The sequence below is a fragment of the Castor canadensis genome, chromosome 1, assembly GCF_047511655.1.
Source record: "Castor canadensis chromosome 1, mCasCan1.hap1v2, whole genome shotgun sequence".
Taxonomy (NCBI): Eukaryota; Metazoa; Chordata; class Mammalia; order Rodentia; family Castoridae; genus Castor; species Castor canadensis.
In genome coordinates this window covers 123434274-123459851 of record NC_133386.1, presented here as the reverse complement: position 1 = coordinate 123459851, position 25578 = coordinate 123434274, and the positions used below count along the sequence as shown (strand labels likewise).

Below are 25578 nucleotides of genomic sequence, written 5' to 3'. Positions count from 1 at the left end.
CATAAGAAATAACGTGTACAAAATAGAGCAATGAAAACTCTTGCAGTTACTTCAAGTGGGGCAGTGGGAGGTTGAGGGGAGGAGATGGTGGGGGCACCCTAACCAATGTACAATGTAAGCCTATTTGAAATTGTCACAATGAATCCCCCCTGTACAACAAATACATCCTAATAAAAAGAAGATGTGGTCCATTTCATGGGCGCTAGGAAAGACTTTGTAGAGAAAGAGAGCTTAAAGTAGTATCAGGCAATACATACTTCCTGTGAACAGGTCCTGGGTAACTCTAATAAGAAAACAGTGAAACAAACTACACTTTGTGATGCTTCTTCCTAAAGTTCCTTATCTTACCCTCAAAATTGAGCTCTCCCCCCATCACTTCCCAAATATGAACTGCCCACAGATTTTCCAAAGTTTCCATACATGTCCTCAACAAGTGCTCAGTTGTACAGGGCATCAAAGTCTACCCTGACCTCACTTATTCCCACATTCCCATACAAACTCCCCAGAGCTGCTTATTCTAGTCTCAGTGAAAATCAGAAAATGGACAATCATACTTATCTGACTAAAGAAATTCACACCAATCTATGAAAGATAGCTTTACTCTTCCTTGTCAATTGTCACTGATTCTAAGATGGTTTTAACTATAAGATTTGTTTTCTGTACCCTAGCAAATACTGCCAATTTTAAAGATAAGACACCATGGATATTACTATACATTCAGATTTCAGATGTTAATATGTGATAGATTATGACCTTTAGAAGTGATGAAATCCTCTATCAACGATCATTAGGATAAGGAGAAGAGGACAACAGTATTTTCTCTCTCCCTCCCTCCCTCTATTCCTCTTGTCCACCCCCCAAGAAAAATAATCTGAATAAAGTACTCAGCTGTGCACCTGAGGTCCCACAGTGTTTAAAATGGAACAATTTGAATTCCTATGCAGAATAAGAATAAGCAACAAACAATTATGATTCAAGTCTTCCAAGAATTTAATATAGACATTCAAAAACACATTTTACTGTTCTTTGTCTCCCATAACCTAATGTACATAATAGGCAACTCAATTATTTATTGCACAGACCTAAACTGAAAAGAAAGTTCTCATGCTTTCTTATAGGCCAATAGTTTTTGAAAAGTTCTAGTTAGCATATGAAGAGAAAGAAACCTCATCTTGTGGCAAAGAAAACAAATTCCCTTGAATTCACTGCTAAGTTCCATTTCTCTTTCCAACACCATCCTTCACACTGGCCCAGGCACTCTAATGAAAACAGGCTAAGCAAGCCCATGTATCATGAGGCAGCTGGTGGGCACCAAAGACAGATGAATCTTAGAACAGAGGCTTCAAGTGCTGGGGGAAGATGGCAGAAACCATATCGAGACTGCCACAATGAGGTTACTCAGCTAATGACTCACAGCCTGCTCAATGTGACATTGAAACCGCTATTCTGCAATCTCACACTGTTTAGGCATGCCATATGTAAATTCCTAACTGATACCAGAGAGCCACATTTTCTTCTCAGTAGGATTCTGGGGGTATTATCTGATTATAGGTTTGCCCTCTCCTCTTCTTTCTTTTAGTGCTTGACCCAAGAACACTAGACAGATCAAAAGAGGCAAAGAGGTTGAAAATCAGACAGGTCTAATTGAGAATGTAGATCTTCTTAGCATTTCCCTGATTCTAATAGGCTCCCTTTATGGGAAAATAACACATTAGGTTTAAATCATGGCAAGTTTTCTAAACACTTGAATGATGATAATGTAATAACTCCTTACAAACATGATTAGGAAATGTGTCCTGTTGCTATAAGAACACATGTGCTTGAACTTAATATTGTAGTTCTGTGCTGGAGCAAGCTCATATTATGTGGTGGGAACCTCATGCACCTCCCTTTCCAAGTAGCTTTAAGTTGGTAGCCTGAAATCACCCATGAATGGGAGTATTTATACCATAAAACTGGCAAACCCTACAAAACAGGGCCTTTTATCTTTGGGAAAATTTGTACACACTTATCCTTATCACTATTGCTGACAGAGGAAAGATACACAGAATCCCTCTCCCAAGACAATATAAAAGCACATCATGGGCTGGACACAGTGGTTCACACCTGCAATCCTAGCTACTCAGGTGACAGAAGTACGCTTGTGGTCCAAGGTCAGCCTGAACAAAAGCACAAGACACTATCCAGAAAGCAAATTAAAAATAAAAGGACTGTGGGTGTGGCTCAAGTGGTAGAGAATTTAAAAATTAAAAAAAATAATAAAAGCACCTCTCTTTTTTAGCATATAATAGTTGTATATGGGGATACATTGTGAAATTTGCATATGTGTGTAAAATATACCTTAATTAGGTTCATCCCCTGTATTACTCTCCCCCTCCCCCTTCATAGAACACTTTCAATAGGTTTCATTATCCTATTTTCATATATGAATACAAAACACATTCACTACATTTGCCCTCTTTTACTCTCCACCACCACAAAGAACTTATTTTACTTTCTTGGCTTTCATTTTCTAAGTATATATTTGTAATCTAAGGGGGATTTGGCTTGGCATTTCAAACATGTATATGCCATGCTTTAATCAGATTAAACACCCCCCATTACTTACTCTTCCTCTTTCACCCTGCTCCCCTATTATTCAATAGCTTACAAAGTATTGTGTTATATTATCTTCATACATAGATGAAATGTTTCAATATTTGTTTCTCTCTAATATTCCTATCCCTCTCCTATCTCTCTGTAGTCCCCTCAGATAGTACCACTAATACAGTCTTGTTTTCTCACTCTTTATCTCCTTTTCTGTCTCTGTCTCTCTCTCAGAAAGAAGTCAAATTATCCCTATTTTCAGATGATATGATCCATACCTGAAAGATGCTAAAAACTCAACCAAAAAGCTCTTAGACTTCATAAACTTGTTCAGCAAAGTAGCAAGATATCAAATCAATACAAAAAATCACTACCATTTCTATACACCAGCAATGAACAGCCTGAGAAAGAAATCAAGAAAATACCATTCACAATAGCTTCAAAATTTTATAATACCTCAGTATAAATTTAACAAATGAGGTGAAAGACCTATGCAATGAAAATTATACATCACTAAAGAAAGAGATCAATGAAAACATTAGAAGATGGAGAGACATTTATGCTCACGGATTGGCAGAATCAATATTGTGAAAATGGTTATACTACCAAAAGCAATTGATACAGTCAATGCAATCCCCATCAAAATTCCAATAAAAATAGAAAAGTCAACACTAGAGTTCATATGGAAGCACAAAAGACCTTGAATAGCCAAAGCAATCCTGAGCAAAAAACAGCAATGGTGGAGATACCACATTACCTGACTTCAAGCTACAATACAGAGCCATAGTAATGAAAACATGTTGGTACTGGCAAAAAACAGACATGAAGACCAATGGAATAGATGACCCTGACACAAACCCACACAGCTATAGCCTGAAAAAGAAGCCCAAAATATGCATTGCAGAAAAGATAGCCTCTTCAACAAATGGTGCTGGGAAAACTAGATATCTTGCAGAAAATTGAAAGTAGATCTCAGTCTCTCACATTGTACTAGTATCAATTCAAAGTGGATCAAAGACCTTACTGTAAGATCTGCAACAGTGAAATTACTCCAGTAAAGCCCACCTTATTCAGTATAAATAATGCCTCTAAGATAGTCATGAGGCAAAAGTCCTGACCCCCAAATAGCTAACCCCTAGCCTTGGTTCTGAGCCCTGAAGGAATTATCTTTCTTCCTTTACAGAAAACCTGGGGCCACACCATGGACAAGTGGCTCCAAAAAAGGGAGGAAAACTCTTTCTGACCTTGGTGTTTCCTATCATACATGGCTACTTTTTAAACTGACATTGAAGTATTTCATTAAAACTTCACCACAGTAAAACCATAAAATCCAATAAAATTCTCAAAAAGAACAGCGTAGATAATAAATTAGAAAGGAAATAATTATAACAGAACTCCTAAGATAAGGAAAATCACTGATGTTGAAGACAACCAATTCTGAAATTCCGGAAAGCAAGGAATAGAGAAGAAAAAGGAAAATTTTATGTATAATATATATGTAGACATGAATTGATCTGGTCTTCAGACAAAGCAAACTTTCCCCAAATCTAATAGACAATAGCATAAAATACGATGATGTAATAGCCCAAACTTGTGATAATTGTCATGTATATGGTCAAGATTTAATATACAAAAATGAGGATCCCATAGTGCTTTTATTATTTTGTTTTTATAACCAGGTTAGCTTTAGACTTGTCTTGATTATCCTATGTAGCCTAACACCCTTTTGGAGCTATGTTCTGAAGCTGATTAAAGGCGAAGAGTTGGGAAGTGGGGAGGAGAGATAAATTTGGAGAAAGAAAAAACAATGGGGGGAGGCTCCCTGGAGGTTCTTGGAGTCTTTCAACCAGTTAGAAAGAATAAAACTTAAATCTAAGTACTCTTAATGCAATGTAGTTGCCCAGCTCTGCCCTTTCTCAGCTTATAGTGGTCAGCACATACAGCAGGGAACAGTATTTTGTTTGCAAAGATGAATGGGTCCCTGAAGAAGGAAAACATTCATCTGAATACAGAACAGAATCACTACTTCCTTGAGTTTGAATCTTTCAGATGACTTTGTTCCCCCTCCTGCTAAAGGAGTCCTTTCTACAAAACCACAGTCAGGTCTTCACCCACACCTGGAAGATTTGTAGGCACAAGAGGGATTTTACACAGATTGGGATAGCCTTGTCAGGAGCAATGGCTTTAAAATGATCACAACCATACTTTTTTTTATTTTATCATTTTTACATTTACTTACATGTGTACAAATTGTTTGGGTCACCTCTCCCTCCTCCTCACCCCCTTCCAGGCCCAACCATATATTCTTAAGAGTCATGAGCACTGCTTCTGCCCCTACCCTTGGAATGACAGCATCATGTTTTTCACATGACAGTTCTTGAGGCAGAAAGGTAAGTGTAGTGTCTAGTCTCCCAACCTTTAGTCTTCTCTCCTCTGTGTTAAGTATACTTTTTTCCATCAGTTAACCAATCATTTCCAGAGGAGTTCCAGAAAGATGCACAATGAATCCCAGAGGCACAATTTACATGTTTGTATGTATTATATATTTACTGGGATTTGACAATTACCCTAATACTTTAACTTACTGGTGGTAACTACAGGGTTTTTGTTTTGCTTTGTTTTTGTTTTCTTGATGGTACTGAGGTTTGACCTCAGGGCCTTGTGCTAAACCACTTGAGCCACACCTCCAGCCCTAATTTGTTTGATAATAGATTTTTAGGATACCACAGTATTTAAAACGTACCAAAATTTATAACCGTACTAAACATAATTCAACCTTTCTTTGATTATTTTTTGGCAGATACAAAAAAATCCCAGAAAGCATCAAGCCACCTTTATAGCTATCTATAAAATCCCATATAGCTGTGATTATAGACCTACATCACCACCTTAATGGGGTTCAGCTACAAGAAAATGCTAGAGAAATAAGTATGGTGGCTGATAAAATAAAATAAATTTTTCTTTACCAATAACTAGGTATTAATTACCAGGACTTTCTTTTCCCATTTCAATTTCCTTCCACTACAGCATTGGCTCTATTTCTACTCTTCTTTTAAAAACTAAATAAGCATTTATAAGCTCTTTATGCAAAGCACAAAATCCAATAGCACCTGCCAAGTAAAGAAAAAGCAACCAAGGAGCACAGAAAATTCTTAGTCTCATTTAATTTTTTCTTCTTGTCCAAATACTACTGACCAAGAAATTATTTAAAATTAAAAAAATAAGTTAGAAAGTGTTGGAACAGGTATGACATCAAATCAAAAGAAATCTTGTAAACAATTTCCACTGGGATAAAATAAAGGTGTTGATGAGTCACCTCACACATTTTCTCTTTTAGATTAGACAGTAAGGCAACCATTAGGTATGATCATGGTACATTTGCTTCTTTTGTTTTATCTGGGACTAGGAATGCTGACAGAGGGAGAGGATTTGAGCCAAATCATGCTGTCCTTTTTTTTTAAATATGTAGATAGCTTATTTTCCCTTTCAATTTTTTCACCTTTGGCTCTTTCCTTAGCCATTCTCAACAGCTAAAAGGATTTTTCCAGACATTTAAACAACTACGATAAAAATATTTCCCAGAAACATTGAGTTGGCTTCCAAATCACAGAGAGACCCTTTGGCAGTCAATGGCCATGATCCTGTTATAAAAGAGCCTCATTTAATCAGCCCGGCCACGAAGACCAACAGCCAGCAATGAAAACCAACAACCATCACCAGCTATAAAAGCCAAAAAGCAATGTAACTGACCTTCAGAGGAGAAATGTGAGACTGCAGGACATATCCGTGGACATTTTCTATTTGAGACAGGTTCTTTTCTGATACATGCACGAGTTCTGGACCCCTGACCTCATGTGTTAGCCGAGGTAAGGAATGATCATGTGGAGCGTCCTCATCTTGATATCGATACTTCTAGGAGAAAAGAGAGAAAAAGGTAAAGAGTTCAATCTGTACTTCATATTCTAACTTCATTAGCAGGCTACAATGCAAGCTTATTGTTAACTTCACCAAAATGTTTTACTAAACACTCTTCAGGTAGTCACCATAAATCAGGCCCAGTGTGAGCAAAATTGTATCAATATTAACCAATGCTAGGCCAAGCATGGTGGCTCGTACCTATAATCCCAGGTACTAGTAGTAAATGGAAATTCATCACTTCTTGGTCTTTTGGCTAAGATCAAGTGTAGTATTAGTAAGCAGAGATTGGGAAGATCATGGTTAGACACCAGTTCTAGAAAAAGTTAGCAAAATTACATCTCAGTCAACCAGTCAGGGATGGTTGTACACACCTATGATCCCATTTATATAGGAGGCATAAGTAGGAGGATCATGGTTTGAGGCCAGCCCCATGTAAAAATAACTACCTAAAATAACTAAAGCAAAAGGACTTGAGGCATAGCTCAAGTACTAGAGTGCTGGCCTAGTAAGCACAAGGCCCTGAGTTCAAATTCCTGTCCTTCCAAAAAAAATCAACCAGTGCTGATGACTTATTTTTCCTGACAATATACTTTCTGTTCTGAGCTACAGAAAGGTGGTAAAACATGAGATAAAGAGAATTTATTTCAGTTAGTAAATGAGGAGATAACTTTTCAAATGACCATGGTAGTTAAGAATGAGCTAAAAATTTTTAGGTCATGGATGAAGAAGAGAAAGTGCTTGGTAGGACAGTGGAATTCTGATAGATCTCATGTGGAAAACTTAATTTTGTTTCAGGATTTGCCAAAGACTTAAGTTTCCCTGGAAATAAGGGAAAAGCCCCTGCTACCCACATTAGCATGAAAGAGAAGACAATCTGTTCCTCTCTTACTGCATTTCCAAAGAAGAATACTGATTTGGGTTAGTTAGATTTCAGGACAAAAGATCACAACTTTTAGGAATGAAACTAGCATGTATTTACTTATTTATGTTTGCAGTATTTGGGTTTAAACTCAGGGCATCATGCTTGACAGGCAGGCACTCTACCACTTGAGCTACACCTCCAGAACTTTTTGCTTTGTTTATTCTTTTAGATTGCATTTTGGCCTCACATCACTATCCTCCTATCTATGCCTCCCATATACCTGGGATTATGGACTATACCACCATACCTGGCTTATTTGTTGAGATGGGGGTCTTGTAAACTATTTGGCTGGGTTCACCTTGAGTCATAATCCCCCCAATCTCCACCTCCCAAAAACAGCTGGGATTACATTTGTGTGCTACCATGTAACTAGCATGGTAACATGTTACCTGTAACTAGGTTTTATTATTATTATTTTTGGTGGTACTGGGGTCTGAATTTGGGGCCTTATGCTTCCTAGGCCAACTTGAACCACTCTCCCTTCTACACGCCTGTAACAGTAGGGGAATCCTCTGGCAAAGGTCATGCGTGATTTGAGTCCTCTCGTCAGATTTCAGGAAGTTGACAAGGAGGGAAAATGATCAAAACAAGAAATATCTGAGGGTCATGATCAGACTCTTTCTTCAGTCTTGGCCTGGGCCCCATTTCTCTGACACTCCCTGTTTCTCACTCCTTCATCTTTGGAGATGTCTCTTTAGAGTCCCATTGTGTCAAGGTTTATGGCCTAGCTGGGAAAGAAAAAAAAAAAAAAAGCACTGTTCTACATCTAACGCTTGATCCAGCTAATAAAGTGTTTTGGGCTCATCCTGTGCACTGTGCATGGTCTGAGGTATCCAACAGCACCACCACAGGCTTAACTGCTGTGTCTAATCTCTTCCCAGTGCCCTGTTATTGGTATCGCCAACAGTTATTTTGTCACATTGGGTTACTAAAAACATGATGTTTGTCACTCATTTTTGAGATGAAAAATATGCTTTCTTGGACATTAGTTTTCAGTGTGACTCATAATCTGACAGTAACAAGAACCATGCCAGGGTTTTTAATTCTATTTGGTGTCCACTCGCAATCAGAAATAGGTTATCAGTATTTATATTTTTCAGAGCCTCTTTATGCACTGTCCAATGTAGTATCAGTCTCAAAAAACTTGTGACTAACAGTGTCATAACTGCAATTTGCAAAGGAGGCTCACATACTTCCAATATTACTACCATACCATTACGTTCCATTTAATCTGTGACAAAACTAACAGAGCAGTTAAGTTACTTGCCCAAGGTCACCTAACTAGTTGGTATACAAGTTGGTACCCTGTCTAAATGATTTGAATCCGAATTCTCTTTCCGCTAGCGTCAGCCCCTTCTCTACCCCCATAAGGATATGAAGCCCAAATCTGACAACTAAATTGGCAGCTTGGTAGAAAAAACATCACTGAAAATAAATAATTAAATGAAGTCAGAACATTTCTGTGAACTTCAAACACCACGATTCTGAAATTTTTTTAACCCTATGAATAATCTGGGAAGATAATCTGCCTCAGAAACATGGGTCAACATTTCACATTTATTCTTGATCAGTTATGTTTTTAATTAGGAAAGGAATGATGTTACACATATACCCATTTTAATTTCTCTGGCTTACAGCCCATCTACCCCCACATTGCTCTCCCTTTTCAATTCTCCCCCATGGAGGTACTGCTAACTATGCAGTCATGTGAACCAGAAAAGTAGGAGTCAATTAGATTCTATCTTCTCTTTCGCCCTCTACCATCTGCCAATTTAATAAGTTACAGAGTCTGTCTGATTTATATCCCAAATAGTCTTTGAGTCAGCTCCCTCCTTATCTTCCCCAACCCCAATCACCATCCATTACCAGCAGTGTTCACATTCAGGTTCCCGTCAGCTCTCACAGGGTACAGCATCAGCCTCTGGACCAGCCAGACTGCCTCTGGGGCTGCCCTTACTATCCACTCCGCCTTGCATAAGGGGCTTTCTGAACTGTGAACTGATAAAGTCCTTCTTAAAACACGATGGTTCCTGCTGCATACAGGAGAGTGCTTATTCCTTCATAAGCTGCTTAACACTACTCCATGAGCTGAGCCTTTGTTACTTCTGAATTCTTTTTCATCATTCAAATCTGTTATTGTGGAATAAATGTAAACAAATCATAACTTTCAGTGTTTAAAGCTTCTTTTTAAATTTGTGGTAAAATATACATAAAATAAAAATTTACCATCCTAATCATTTTGAATGTACAGTTCAGTATGTTAGTTATATTCACTTGTTGCACAAGAGATCCCCAGAATTTCTTCATATTGAGGATGTTCTCATCACTACCTATATTCCCCCATCACAGCTCTCATGTGATATGATTGTGTCTTCTTCAGTGGTTTTCCTTTGAACTGTAAGTTTTTATGAAATCTGAGACAACATTGGAGTTGTTCATTTTCATATCTCCAGTCCTTAGCCAAGTACCTATCACATATTTGGCTACCAGATGCAACTTCTTTCAACATAAACCATTACATAACCAGGTTCAAGAGAAAAAAACAGCAACATTGTCTGCTTGACACACACTTAAAGTATAACATATCTCTCCTCACTATTCATTTCTGTAATATATAGTAAAGAAAAGAATAGTTCTTGTCATTGAGAAGACCACACACTTTTAAGTGAGATGTACATGTGCAAGCTAAGGTATAATACATAACGATAACGACTAGGTATAAACTGAGTTCTGTGAGTTGATTCATATCAACTTTCCCAATCCGAAACAGGATCTTGAGTGATTTAGAAGAAGATAGAGGGTATTCTGCATAAAGAAGCAGCAGAGATATGTGATACAAGAGGTTGATGTTCGAACAATAAATTGTAGCGTCTCATACCTCAAGGAGAGACAAACTCTCCTTGTTGTGGAACTCACACTCCAAAGTACCCAGTGGGGTTAGCCTAAAGCTAATCTGGCCCTAGATTCCTGTGCTTTCCTTACTCCCTCCTGGGTTTCTACAGGAAGCCACGTACATACCAATTGCTGCCTGGTAAACTTGGTGAAAGGCTTGGATGGAGCTGCAGATATGAGACACAGTGTGGTGGAAACAGGGCCAATGCAGAACTGTATCCACTGTAGACAATCGCACCTAAGTAATACCCTGCTTCGTGCTGGCCAGATATTCCTCCCACTTTTTCTTTAAGTTTTCTACCTTTGAATCAGCAACAAATAACAAGAACTAGTAAGAAACGTTAATACCAACTTAACTGAAGCTTCCAAAGGAATTGTCCTGATACACTACAGGATTTCTCTGCTGGGACGCAAATTTTTATTTCCTTTGGCTGAAACAAAGTTTTGATTTGCAATTCAAAGACTACTATTACCATCAGCACTAATACTAATGCTTATGCTGATATTAATATAGTTACTAATCCTTTCAGTTATACAATATTAAAACTAGTGATAATTGCAGCTACAGTTAATGTGCCAAGAACCATAGTAAATGCTTTATATGTCTCACCAATCGAAGTGTTATTATTCTATCTAAAGCGCTGATAGGTATTTTTTTTCAAGCTTAGCTAACTGATGAGTGGCTAACCAGCTTTAGACGAACCAGTGTTAGTCTGACTAGAGATAGAACATTCAAATATTCTTCTAAGATGGTTATGACCCAAAGATCTTTAGAAGCCACCTTTATCTTCAGGAAGCAGAATTTTTAGGAAATCTTCAAAAATTATCTAACAAGAAAGATTAAACGATTCTTAGTGAAGTCACACCCTGATTTAAGAATCAGCTGTAATGTTTCAGGGAACTCTGAGTCGCCATTCTGGACACCATCAGGGCCATCTGTACTGCCAGCAAGGATAAGCCATTAACAGAGGACTTCTGCTTTGAAATATGTACTTTCCCCTTCTCCTCTCCTCAGCCCAGTCTACTAAAGGGAACTCTTTAGTGAAAGAATCATTGTAAACAGACATTTGTTTTTCCAGCTCCAATGCCAGGGTAGTCTGGAGAAGTGCTCAAGACAGAAAGACTGGAGTCCAATCTGTATCTCCTTATCCTAGTTCCCTTTGTCTCTATCTTATTCCCCTTCTTTTTTTCTGTTCCCTCACTACCACAAATTCTGCAGTCAAGTTTTCCACATTTGGGGAAATCACAGGGGTCAGCACATCCAGAATACAATGGATAAATAAGATTCACTCTGGGGAAACCACCTTTATAATCATGGTATCTCCCCTTCTTAAGTTTAGCCCTCTTCCACTACCTGGGAATCCATCAAGCAAACCTTTTCAGGTCTTTGAGGATCAGATTGAGTATCACCTCTTTGGAAGCATTCTCTGACTGCTAAGATGGAAAAGATTTCCCTCAGTGTTCTGCACAGATTCCAGTCGGTGAATAACAACTTTATATAGCAATGACCTGGCCATGTGCCTTTCTTTCATACTTCCCATGTGTGCTCAAGAGGAGAGATGGAGGCTTGTCCATTTCTGAGTCTTCCAGCGCCTACCTGACAACTTTCACAAAGAGACCAATAAATGTAAGTTTAATGCAATTAATCTTAAATGACCGGAGTAATAATATGATCCACCTGATCAAAAAGCCTGCCAAGGGGTACTGCATGCAATCACACCCATATAATTTTCTCTACTACAGGCTCCCAAGTGGATGGACAAAGGCTAAGAACTCTGGCTAGACTCTGCTCAGTCAGAACCAGCCTGGGTTGCCCATACTTCATACACAGGTGCCTCCACATGCCTGATCCATCCCCCAAGATTCTCCAACAGTTTTGAAGGTGGTGTTATGCTGGCACAGTGAATGATAAGCGATCCAAAAGTTGGAAATCTTTCAAGTTCTGATAAATGAAAATCTGAGTTTATCTCTGTTGCTGCATAAAAAGTGCTCTACTTCCCCCTTGCTGTAGGAGTTGGCATTGTATTGATGAAAAAGGAAAAGAGGGGAAGTGAGGAAAGAAAGAAGGAAGGAAGGGAGAGATGGACAGAGACAGGCTGAGAGAGAAAACAAATCAAAAGCTAAAGAGCGCTAGAACATGCTGTGTACACATGAATATTCTCATAATAATTAATGGATAGTATTTAGGAGCACTTTGCTGGGAATGTTGAAGAAATCATCCTGGTTAAGACATACAGCAACCCTGTGACATGGGTACAAAATTAAGGAATAATTACAGTTCCTTTTACACAAGGCTGACATTTAGAAAATAATCAAAACTTGTTAATCCGGATGCTGCTATTAACTACAAACAGCCCTCTCTGTATTCCAGTCTTACCTCTCCCTCTGCAATGTAAGTTCTCGGAGGGTAGGAGCCCTACAACTTTGCTTCTGTAGAACGATCAAGCCACAACGTTACATAATATGTGTCCACTGGACCAGCCTGCCTGATTGAAGGCTGCTTTCTGGAAGAAAACCCTTGGATTTAAAAATGTGCTTTGGCAGAAAGGAAGAACACATTTCAGAAGAAGGGTAGTCAGTAAGAAAATGAAACACTAACAAATTTGCCAAGGAAGTAATGATCCTCAGGATATATGTGGATGCATATATCAGAGAAATCAAGGGGGTGATGGAAAAAACGACACGGAAATTAAGGATTTTCACCTCCTCTCCAAACTCTAGAAGTTTAAGTCCCACAGTTGATTACATTCATCCAGACCCTGTCAGTCACAAGCATATATTGCACTACTGGGATTGAACCAGGGTCATGTACTTGCTGGGCAAATACCCTATCACTTGAGCTTTGAGGAATATATTTTGTTTGCCCACTTCGATGTTTATTTTTAGGAATTTCACATAGTTGTTACCTATGCATTATGCATCCACTAGGGTTTTTTCTTGCTCCTTTCTTTTTCCATGAAGCCTTGGCCTATCTGTGACCAGTGTCCTATCCCCTTTATACACTTGTCACATCCTCTTCTCAACTCACTCACTCCCTTTCAGAAGGGAAAACATGGCCTAAAAATAGAGGAAAGTGGATAAGGAATGCTTAATGTAGTAAATAGATCAATATTTATATTCTTTGATTAAAAATAAACTCTCTAAATGATATTTTGACTCAAGCAAAGCTCTCTTCCCTCCTTCCCTCCTTTCTTTGATCCCAATTTGTTCTTCCAGAATGATTATGTATATGATATAAAACTGGGTTGGATATAGGGGAAAATAGGAGGAGGAAGAGTAAAGCAGACTCCAGATCTGGAGCTTTTCCCTACCACCCTCTCTTCACAGGCTCTCAGAGGACCCTGTTCTTATTCCTCATGATGCTTGACACATTTTTATTTTACATTCATTTCTGTGATTATTTGCTTAATGTTTGCCTCCCCAGTTGGGCTGACATTACCATGAGAACAGGGTCTCTCCTCCTTCACTTCAGACTGCTAGTGCCTGCTACATAGTAGGTCTTCAGTAAATGTTTGCTGAATAAGTAGTCTAGGCAAATCTATTTTCAAAATCTGTTACTCAAAGAGCTAGTAAAAGTGGGTCAAAGCTTGCTGACTACACACAGATCTTCCCTAAGTGAAGTCACCCTTTAAAAAAAATGACCCACAATCAGCCATGCAGGTGGCCCAAAGAATACTTGAAAGAGAAATTTTTTTTCAGATTTGGAGCAGGATATAAGTAACAAGACTAATGTGAGAGATGAAAAACTCTTCCAGGTGCTTCATTTGAATTTTTTCAAACAAAATTCACAAATGCGAGGAAATGCTTTTCTGCTTTTTGCCACAAAGAACAGGACAAGCCAGGATGTTAATTAAATTACAAATCAGCTGTCTGCTTGCAGCTGACAGAGCTTTGTGTGCTTCCAAGCAACGTCAGATATTTTAAACCCTCTGTAATTACCTACAATGAAGAAGCTGCCAGGAAGGATGCTTTCATGAATATTAAATGGATCTTAAGATTCTTTTTAAAGAAATGATGATTTAAATAATCATGAGAGAACTTATTCTAACTCAGTGCTGCCCTCCATCTGTTCACTGAAGAGGCTGGAAAGGTAGCTTAGTGGGAAGTGAAGATTCCTCCCTACAACTGTGAGCTATGCCCAGATCTGGGAGAGGCCAGGCTCACTCACCAGAGGGAATTGCAGAATTAAACAGACCTCAAGCTCTCTGAGCAAATCAGAATGAAACCACAGACCTGTGATCTGGGTATTCCATTGTAAACTGATTTTGTATATGGTGACACAAATTGCTTTTTTACAATTCACAAAGCATTTTCTGAAACTTTGTCTCAAGTAATTCCTTCAAGAATTTAAGGAAAGTATTGTGATTCTAACTTCTAGATGAGGAAGAAAAGGATCAGAGAGTCTTCAAAGTGTTAAATACACTGCAAAGCCATGTTTCAAACCAACATTGTTTTCTGACTCCAAAACTCAACCTAATCCCGTGGAAAAAAAAGCATGAATTGCTGTTTTAGAAATGTGAGTTCAAATTTTCATTATGCCACTTTCTCTCTGCAAGATATTTGTGAAGTTTTTGTATATCTGTGGATTTTAGTTGACCAGTCACAAATGGTTATCTACCTCATAAAAGTATAAGGATCAAATGAGACACGGTATTCTTGCACTTGGTAGGTCTTCACAAATGTTTATGCTCTCCTTTCTTGAATTCTCAACACTTTTGCACCTTTCAGGTTTGTCATTAAAAAATAAAAATAAAAAAGACTGAACTTTTCAGGTGGCTAATTCTGTCAGCAGAATGGAGGAAAATCTAAGTGGTCATTTGGAGTCTCCAAATCTGTTTATCATCTTTCCACTTCTTATGTCCGTGACCTAGAATAATTTCCTAAACCCTCAGTTTCAGGGTAGTGGCTTAAGAGTGCAGGTTCTGGAGAGACTGCCTGGATCAATCCCAGGCTGTCACCTGCTCCAGGACCGCAGGAAACTTACTAACTTCTCTGAGACTTGGTATTCTCACTGTGAGAGTAGAATTCTGGCTACATCACAGCATTTTCATGAAGGGCAACTGAGATATTGTACAGAAGGCACTTAACAGAGTATTTGTGGCCTACTGAGAACTCAATATCAGGTGTGATTATTTTACTAGACCAGTAGATATTTTATTTAATTATTAATGGTTTTAGAAATACAAAAAACTAACTAAAGGAAAAATGCTAACTTTTCTGTTTTTCTAATTTCTTCATCAAAGCCTACAAATGCAATGTTTTGCAATAATCCATAACACACAGACCTTGTGTTTTAATCTCACAGCTTTCCTGAACACAATGTTTGAAAATTCTCTTTTCCCACCTTTTCATGCAAGACAAATTTCTTGAAAACCTACCATGTGGCAGATGACATACTGAAGTGGTAGGGATAAAACAGCAAATAAGAAAGGCATGTTCCCTCCCTGCTCTTGGTATTTTTTACCACAACAGTTTTCTACCTGACTATTGCTCAGTTTTCAAAACAATTCAGAGGATTTTCTTCCCAGTGCTTTCCTTGGACATCCAGGTTTGACTAAGTGTACTTTTTATATTCCAGGGTGACATCTGAAAAGTCTCTCTTTTACTTTTTAAAAAGAATGTATGTATCTACTTTTCTCATAGAATGTAAGAATTTATGACTCATTACTGTACTAGCAGCAACCATTCTTTCTGGGACCCAGTAGGTACTCAAGTATTTTTGGACTGAACTAAATCCTCTGGAGCACTATGAACTCCTATGTATTATGTCATGCTTAGAAAATCCATGAAGAAGCACATATTCAAGAAATCTATTTGGATTCTTCAGGAGATCTGGTTATTGAATAGTACTCTATATGATTTTCAGTAACAAAATGAAAACCTGATTTACTTTGTAGCATGGGTAATGAAGTGTGGTTACTTTGGGAGTTTGCATCTTGTAGGAAAAACTGCTTATGCTTTATCCAAAGTTCAAGCTTTAGTGTGAGGCTGGTGCTTCCTGAAACAAGGAAAAATAGCAACATAAAAGAAGGGAACTAAGCAAGTGCTCTCTTTTCTCCTCTGCCAGGAGTGAGTTAGAGCAACAGTGGAAGCACAGCACACAAATGAGGCCATTTTGACTATTGTTACCTTCAATTCTCTAAACCCCAGGCCAGCAGTCCACACACAGGTGAATGCCCCAATCTCTAATGAGCACAAAGTATATGCAGTGCAGGCAAGAGGTCTTGAAGGAGACCTTCTTTCTAGATGATTGCTAATTTCATTTCTTGAGCTGCATATACTACTTGGAGGAAGGAAAATAATTAGCAAAGTAAAATATTTAAGACTTGATCAAGTATTTGATTTTTTAGAATGGGAAAGTCTAATGTCCTATAAGCTTTGTGGTAAGGGAAAATTCATCACTAGAAAAGGTTCATCCAAGTTCAATTGAGTTAATTTTGAGAGTTGGATGAAGGATGCCAGGAAAGTGATTTCAGCTGAGAAATGAAAGAAGCGGGAGCTAGAAACGAATTTACTAGGGAGGACCAGACTTGAAGTCAAATTGCTTTGGTTCCAAAAAAATCAAAGCAATGTTTTAAGAACAAATCCAACAATTAGTGTGCCCATTTGAAGCATAACTTCAAATACTGTCTGAGTAATTCTCCAGGGTTAACTGCTGCTGCATTCAACCGAGGACAGTGAGATCCTGTGAGCAGTCACTGTCTGGCTCAACCCACCAGCTGTGCATCTGCCACTGCATCTGTAAGAGTCACTCACTACTGAAGGCTGGAAGCCTGCTCTGCTCAGTATGCCTGGTACCCAGGAAAGAGGAAGTGTGCATTTTAGCAAAACGCTTACTCGAATGATGAAAATTCCCTAAATGTTGGTTTCCTTGGTTAAAATTCTATTCTTACCACTAATAAGCAATGTGACTTCAGACAAGGATGGAAGCTCTCTGAAGCTCAGACTCCTCACTTTTAAAATTAGGCTAATAATACATGTCAGTATTGCTTTGGGAAATTGATGAGACAATATGTATAAACTTTTTGGAATAGGGCCTGACTCCTGGTAGATGTTTAGAAAATCTAAGTCTTTTTCAAGTTCTCAGTCAGTGTCAAATCAGCATCTTTCCAAGTACAATAATGGTAAAAGAGCCCAACCTCCACTCCACACACTTGCACGCACATATCAGCTCAGCTTTATCATTGTTTCAGGGACCTGGCTTTTATCATAGCATCACCAGCACCATAACTTACTACAGAACACCACAAACCCTCTGAAGGAGATGACTGAGCTGCTAAGGCCTTGCTCCACTGCTCTAAGATTCAGTGAAGGTCATCTCTTGTCTGTATGCAAGGCCATCATACCCTGCCTACTCATGCTTCCATCCAGCACACTCCTGGCCTATTCTGTCTAGGATTTTCATTTCTTCCAGCAGGTAGAGACAAAGTATTCTCAGGCACAGGTGCTGAATTTTTTGCTACTCACTCACGTTGCTGTTCGGACACTTCTGAGCCTCTGGATCTCAGACCGTTTATGGAACTGGTTTGGTGCCTTCCCAAGCCATCCAGCCACGTATAACTTCCCACAATGAGACCCTCATGAACATGAACCTGAAACACCTGCTGGACTCCTTCTGGCTGGCTGCATGCCTGGTCCTGTGTTTTCCTTTTGAGGTGTGCTTCCTCTGAGGCACCACAGAGACTAAAATTTCTCTCTGACAGGAAGCACCATTATTTGTTCATTCAACAAAATATTTATCAAGCATATTATGTCTTAATTGTGAGATTTGAAATGCTAGGCATACAGAAGTCTAAAAAAAGGCAAAACATATGACTCCTAAAGTTTAAATTCTAGCTGCATTAAATAATATAGCTTTGTTTGAATTCCCTTTAAATTCAACATGCTTCCTTTACTCAGTAGCTGGCATGAACACTCCTCTCCACTGGAAGACACCAGATGGCCCAAGTGGACAACCACTCCGAATCTGATAGTTGTCTAATGAGTGCAATCCATCCAGCTGGATTTCTTTTGTTTGTTTGCTTGTGTTACTTGGATTTGAACTCAGGCTCTTGTGCTTAGTAGCCAAGCACTTTACCACTTGAACCATGCCCCAAGCAATTTTTCAGACAGGGCCTCACAGTCAGAGCAGGCCTCAGTCCAAGATCCTCCTTACTACACATACCAATAACTGGGATTATGGGTATGTTCCACCATAGGCAGTTTATTTTTCGAAATAATTTCTTGCTGTTTTTTCCTGGGTTGTCTTCAAACCACAATCCTTCTAGACCTGCCTCCTGCATAACTGGGATTGCAGCTGTTCTTATTAGCTTCCTTTGTTCCAAAGTACTTTAGGATGAGCTGGCAACAATAAAATTAGAACATAGGGCAGGTAGATCAAGGCAGAAGGTGTGGCCTTAATTCTGGCCTCATTAGCAATTCATTCCAGTCAAGAAGGATTCTTTGGCAATTATACACTACTGTAAAAATACCAGTATGTCTGCAAAATGCCTTGGAGGAAGGCATTTTTATAATTGATTTAGACATCTGGATATACAATTCTATGTGCAATTATAGAAAGTGATTTTGTGCTTATTATAACCTTAAGGTATCAGCTCCTTCCCCACAAAATCCCACAACTTGTTTAAATTTCCTGTCTTGGTGTCCTGCTGGGACTGACAGTGTCATCTTTCAAAGTAATGCCTAAGACATGACCTGCATATGTATCAATGCTTAAATATTAATTTATTTAATAGTTCTAACAAACTTGTGAAAGAGATACAGTTTTATTTTCTTCATTTTTTCCTCAAAATCTAAGCAGAGAGAAATTAAGTAAATTGTTCACAAAAGTGGATAAACTGAGATTCATGCCTCACTATCTTAGAGTCCTACCTTTAACTCTCACACCATGTTTGCTCTCATGTATTGTGTATTTCTTACTCTTTCATATTTCTTCTAAGCCTGGTAGATACTTTGGTCCTTTCATTTAGAAGCTGAGGTCTACAAGCCTCTGTTTAATATTTGTTGGACCATTGAATGGAATGAGGAGAAAGTCTAAACAGAAGTAACCTGGTTCATGATACAGCCATTTTCCTGGTCACCCATTTATAACACTACACAGCTGAAGATGATCCTTCCTCATGTCCCCTCTCATTCTTCTAGATTAGAGTCCACCTAGTTATGTTGGCACGACAGGACTTACTATCAGAATGGAGGACAAAATGATTTTTCACTAGGCTGAGATCCCTTCATGAATGCAGGAATGCCTCACCAACAACCATAACTGGACCCCTCTGACACACAGGGGTGGGTGTGATTACTACATTTGCCCTGTGAAAGAATTTAACACAAGTATAATGGATTCTACTTCAGCAGGGATTCATGCTCATTTCTTTTTGTTCATTTCCATTGCTCATTTCTTATCAGGCCCTTTTCTCCTCTCCCCAGAATATTTGCATTTGCCAACTCCTTCCCTTTCCAATTACATTTCTTGCCAGTCCCTACCCAAACACACCAACTTTTTTTTCTCTACCTTGCTGTCTTATCCCCTGTGCCCCCAAACCAAGAGTTCCACCATTGAAATTATTTTTAATTCAGGGAAAGAGTAATAGATCACCTCTGGGAATTAGCACTTTCTACCTCCCAGATGCCTTTTGTCATCTCTCATCCTTAGGGCTCAATAAATACAATACCTCCTTTCCAAGACCCCCATGATTTTCGTACTTCCCCCACCAGTCACTGTGCCCCACCCCTAGACTGGGGTCAAATCTCACAGCAACCTGTGCACACACAGAACATTTTTTATTCAATCATTTTTTTGTCTGCTTATTTGAGCCTTTACTTTTGTGGAGTGTAAGAGCTTGCATTTCAAGGATTGAGTCTTGCTGTAGTAATGCTCTGCAGGGTGTTTAACAGATGCTCAATAAATGTTTGTTAAATGAACAGTAGCTACACAGTAACCGGGTTTTTTTTCTTGCCTGCTCTCCATCAACTAAAATATTCAACAGATTATGCCCAGTTATCTCTTTTTTTTAACACAAGTTTAGGCATATTGAAACCCTTAAGAAATCTGCCACTGCTACTTGGAATGGTATTCATGACACTTTTGATCTCAGGCTGAAGTCCTACCTCTTACTGTTCTTCTTCGCTCACTTATAATGCATTACATTGCTGAGTGGCTCTTCTCTGAAGTCTCTGGCTTTTTCTTTCCCACCCTCCTGTGTCATGTTCTTCCTTCTGTCTGATGTGATGCCCCCTAGATCACAGGTGAGGAATACTTGCTCTTTGAGGTTCTGTTCATTTGTAACCTCTACAGTCTCTCCTGATCTTTTCCCAAGTGGAGTTCACCATTGTCTTCACTTTATCCTACTCTAACAATGAAATTGTCCATCACTGAATTTGTTTTTTTCACTCATCCCGCCCTTTCACTGCGCACTTACAGTGAGTCACTGAGGCACTAAAATAGACACTGATAGTATTTAGAGACACAGCACAGAGTCTCAGCCCTCACTGAATTCCTTTTCAGTAAATGAAACTTAAAAGTGTCATTGTTCAGACACACCCAATTTCAGAAACACTAAATATAAAATGTACTTGTTAGAACTGATGAAATACCATATAAAATACAGTGTATATGTGTCCACATGGAGGTACACGTAACCTAGTTGTGGGAGTATAACAGGGCAGTTTCTTGGAGAAGATACCTCATACTACTTTTATAGAATGAAAAGACATCAAGCAAAGAGGCAGCAAGGACACTGGGAAAGGACCAGCAGGTTACATGTCAGGGAGGAGGGATGACAGAACATAGCTTCCTTTCTCAAGATGTTAAGATGCTCAAAGGCAAGTTCTCACTCACATTTGGTTCCACTTAAGGGTTTAATACAGAGTCTTAAGCAGCCACAATAGACTGAAATTAAAATTTACTGTGAGCCATTTATAGTTATAATACAGATAAATTTGATAACTTCTTAAAATTTATAAGGTTTCAGGAAACCTTCAAGAATGAATTACTTGGGAGAAATATTCAATTCAAAGCCTAAAATGTAACCGATAAATTTATCACCCATGAAAATAGCACCTGAATGATTTGACTGCTGTGTGGCTTGGACTTTTGTGTACTAAAGATCACTAGTACACATTTCCTACCATCCAGAAAATTTAACTCAACTCCATGAGCAACTTGGGGCCTCTCATTGGACATAGTGTGATCCATTTAGCTCATGGTTGCATTTCTAGTTTTATATTTTGTTTTATTTTCTTCTTCATTCTTATATCTATTCAGTGAAGTTTTACCTGGATATGCAAAATTAACAAGTACACGTGAAGTTTCCCAAATACGCCTTTCATTAGCCTAAAAGTAGTTACTCCTTCCCTATTTCGGATGGAATTTGTTGAACCTTAAGGGAAGAATAAGCTATAGTTTTGGATCTGCACTAAGTCCTGGGATTGATTACAGGAAAAAGTCAACTGAGAGGGTGCTCCAAGAGGGCACCAAAGAGGAACTATGTTCATTAGAGGAGATGTGGACTCATCTAAAACTCCATAAGCAGAGTTCTGAAGGATAAGAGAATTTCTTATGTGAAGAGTTGGATGAACTGCCTTCTAAATGAAATGAGACACAACCATGAATGTCTCTGAGTTGGGAAAGAGATTAGGTTCCAGGGGTTGACACAATTTTCTGAAGAGGGTGAGTGAAACAAGTACAAAGCAGGAGAGGTGCCCTGAAACAGGTCACACAAAATCTTTGAGGCATTGAAAAGGATTTGGGTCCCCATCCTGAGAAAAATGTGAAGTCAACAAAGGATTTCAGGGGAAACACATGTGATCTGATTTATATTTTCAAAATCTCATTCTGAGTCAGTCATGGTGACATATGTCTGTAATTGCAGCACACAGGAGGCCAAAGCAGGAGGCTTGTGGGGTCCAGACCAGCATGGGCCACACAAAGAGTTCCACACTAGCCTGGGCTCCATAGCAAGACAAAACCCTGTCCCAATAAAAAGCTCACTGTGGAGATACAGGATTCGAAAATGGTGTAACCACTATTAGAAAGAGTATGGAGGTTCCTCAAAATATTAAAAATCCTATTGTATGATCCAGAAATTCTATTTTTAGTTATGTATCTCAATGAATTGAAAAGAAATTTTCTAAGAGATATTTGAATCTACCTATTCATGAAACACTATTCACAACAGCCAAGAGGTGGAAGCAACTCAGATGTCTGTTGATGGATGAATGCACAAACAAAATGAGGGATATGCATGCAATGCAATATTATTTAGCATTAAAAGGAATTAGTAACACACACTACAACATGATAAAACATGAGGACATTATGCTAATAATGCTAATAAGCCAGAAATGGAAAGACAGATGCTGTATGATTCCATTCATCTGAATTACGCAGAGTGGTGAAATTCACAGGAAAGGAAATTAGACTGATGGTTACCAGGGGCTGGGAAGAGGGAGGTAATTGGTAGAATTTCAGATTTGTAAGTAGTTCTGAAGATGTCTAACCAACAAATTGACTGTAATTAACACTACTGAAAAATGGTTAAAATGGTAAAAAAAAAAAACTTATGAAGTTTCTACCACAGTTTATTTTTTTTTTAAAGCTTACTTTGTTTGCTGAAGAAGGGAGAGGGCAGAGGCAGAAGAGAAAGTTTGGAGGTTTTTAAAGGACCCTGTTTTGGTGCGTGGGACAGGCAGGTAGCAGAATTTGTAGGATAGTGACCTTGACCCCTGTCCACCTGCACTTCCTATAAGGAAGAAGCATCCAATGCCTATAACTTCCAAGTATTCTCTTGCTCAACTACAAAAACATTCTGAGTCTCCATGTATCTCATTCCTTCACATTTCCAACATCTTTTCTTGAAAGAGATGAGAAGTGATGAAAAATGAACTTTATTATAGTTGGTGACTGAATCACTCTCACCTGGGCCCTTCTTTTGCCTGGAGAAAAGAGGAAGATGTCAGGTAGCAGGTGGATTTTAAACAGCTACACCCAGCCTCAGGACTGAGCCCTGTGAACAGTGGGTATTGGATACTCTGGATTAGCCTCTCATTGAACATGGCCCCCTAGTTATACTTAATGAACCCAAGCACCTGGAGTAATACTGAGTTAGACATCTTTCTTCCTGACTCACATTTCTGTTTCAGGGTACAGTAGTGGCCCTAACTATTAACACATATAAGGGCAGATGGAAGAGTCCCAACTTCCCAGTTTATACAGAGAGGACTCCTACACTCTTAGAAAACAATTTGTGTTATGATTCATTATGAAATCACTCATGCATACAAAAGAACTTGTCTTGGCTATACATGCTATAAATAATGTGACAAATCCCCTCATAACTGTCACTTATCTTAAAACAGAATGGACTTATTCACCAACAGAATGGACATCCCTGTGCATCAATCCCCAGAGGTTACAGATTGTATAAATAATTCTCTCTTCTTTTCAATAGTCTTGGTACATAGGAGTGTATCCATGACTGATAATTTTATGTGTTGACACATACTTTTTCTGTGTCAATTTGATTAACCAATAGTATGTGAATATTTTTAGCAAAGTGTTACTGGAAAGGAATTTTCTGTTGTGGTTGACATTTACAAGCAGATGACTATAAATAAAGGAGATTGCCATAGATAATCTGGGTGGGCCTCATTCAATCAGTTGAAAGGTCCTAAGAGCAAACCTGAAGGTTCTGTGATGAAGAATAAATAAATTCCATGGATGGATTGCTGCATCAGCTCCTGACCAAGAGCTTAGCCAGCTCCATAACCACTTAAGCCAACACCTACAAATAAATTTGCTCATATACATATACAAACATGCACATATGTATACATACATACTGCTTCTGCTTGTCTGGCAGGACCTGGACTAATACAGATGCCCCCAAAATGTTTACACAGTAACCCTAAGGGATGTTTATGCTTTGTCTGTTTCAGAACTTTAGATAAGCAGTATCAGTGTAGCTACTTTTCTACAGCTTTACTTTATGGTATTCATTTATGTTGGTGTGTGCAGGTAGTCCACTTATTTTAAATTTTGTAAAGTGTGTCATTATATACACTACAACCTACAATGTATTGGGTTTGTTGTTTGTTTTGTTTTTTGAAGGACATATGGGAAAGCAACAGATGTTGCTTTCCCTTCTGGAATAACAAAACTGTAACAATGCTGCTGTAACTTTTTTGCATGTGTTTCCTGGTATACACAAGTAGGATTCTCACTAGGGCATATGCCTAGGAGTAGAGTTTTGAGGACATAGAGTATATGCAAATTTACTACATCACTAAATTGTGCCAAAGTAATGGTATGTCACCTGAAACACACCAATTTGCACACCATTAGGAATATATGAGCACTATGGTCATTTCATATTGTCAATAAAACCTAACATTATCAAGGAAAACACTTCTAATTCAACTAACACCAGATTTAGAAAGGTGAATCTACAAAAGCAGTGGATATGAGGAGCACAGGAGAAAAAGAAGTCAAAGATAGTTACTAGATTTGGCTTTAGTAATCATTAATATTTACTCTAAGTTAATCTTTCTGTTTTTTCTATATTGCAAACACTCATGAGAAGCTTGAACAAATGTTTTATTTAGTTTACTAATTGCTTTGGGGTTGGTTTATTTCCCAGATTAAACACCTTCTATGTGCAGGATTATCTTCAGCCACAAGGTGGCAAACTAAGCATTGTCAAATGTAAACTTCACCTTACTTACGTGAACTTGACTACCTTGAAGGTTACAAAGCAAGAATTTATGCCTCAGTAGATTCTTTATGGATAGAACACAATGCTTCTTTCTTACAAATTGTAATACTCTCATATCCACTTATTTTCCCTTTCTATAAGGGAGTAGTCAAGGGCTTTTTTTTCCTTTTGTTTTCTTTTTCTTAAATGAAAGTCTAAACTTGTCAGTGCTCTGCTAGCATCCCTATGTGGCACCCTTTAATTATAGTGTATATTCTAGACTCTTTATACTGACATGACATGTAAAGGCTTCTTTAGACTGCCATGACCCTGCATTTCTACCCTCACTTCCTTTTAGTTCCTCTCTACTTCACACAAACACCCTTTTCCTCCTCTCTACACACATTTCAGTTCTCCAAATTCCTCTAGACCTCCAGTTTCCTATTCCCATGATGGTGATGGCTACATTTGGACTCCAGAATCTTCTCATCTTCAATCAACATACAAATTGGAGTCTCGGTTCAGTTCAATCCTTCCTGAGCAGTTAGCAATGACTCTTCTAAGTACCTC

The 25578-nt window shown here is 38.5% G+C and overlaps 1 protein-coding gene and 1 pseudogene across 13 annotated transcripts in view; both read right to left on the bottom strand.

The window, feature by feature from the left end:
- The window catches only part of Dlg2 (discs large MAGUK scaffold protein 2), a 2025432-nt gene that overhangs the window by 948322 nt on the left and 1051532 nt on the right, over window positions 1-25578 (bottom strand). For 11 of the 13 annotated variants that reach the window (XM_074081674.1, XM_074081712.1, XM_074081675.1 and 8 more), the window contains one exon: window positions 6337-6498. In XM_074081674.1, the coding sequence (XP_073937775.1) occupies window positions 6337-6498 (162 nt within the window). The remainder of the gene's footprint in view (window positions 1-6336; window positions 6499-25578) is intronic. The other 2 variants (XM_074081681.1, XM_074081685.1) reach the window with 1 other exon arrangement.
- LOC141415781 (U1 spliceosomal RNA) lies at window positions 11510-11656 on the bottom strand (annotated as a pseudogene).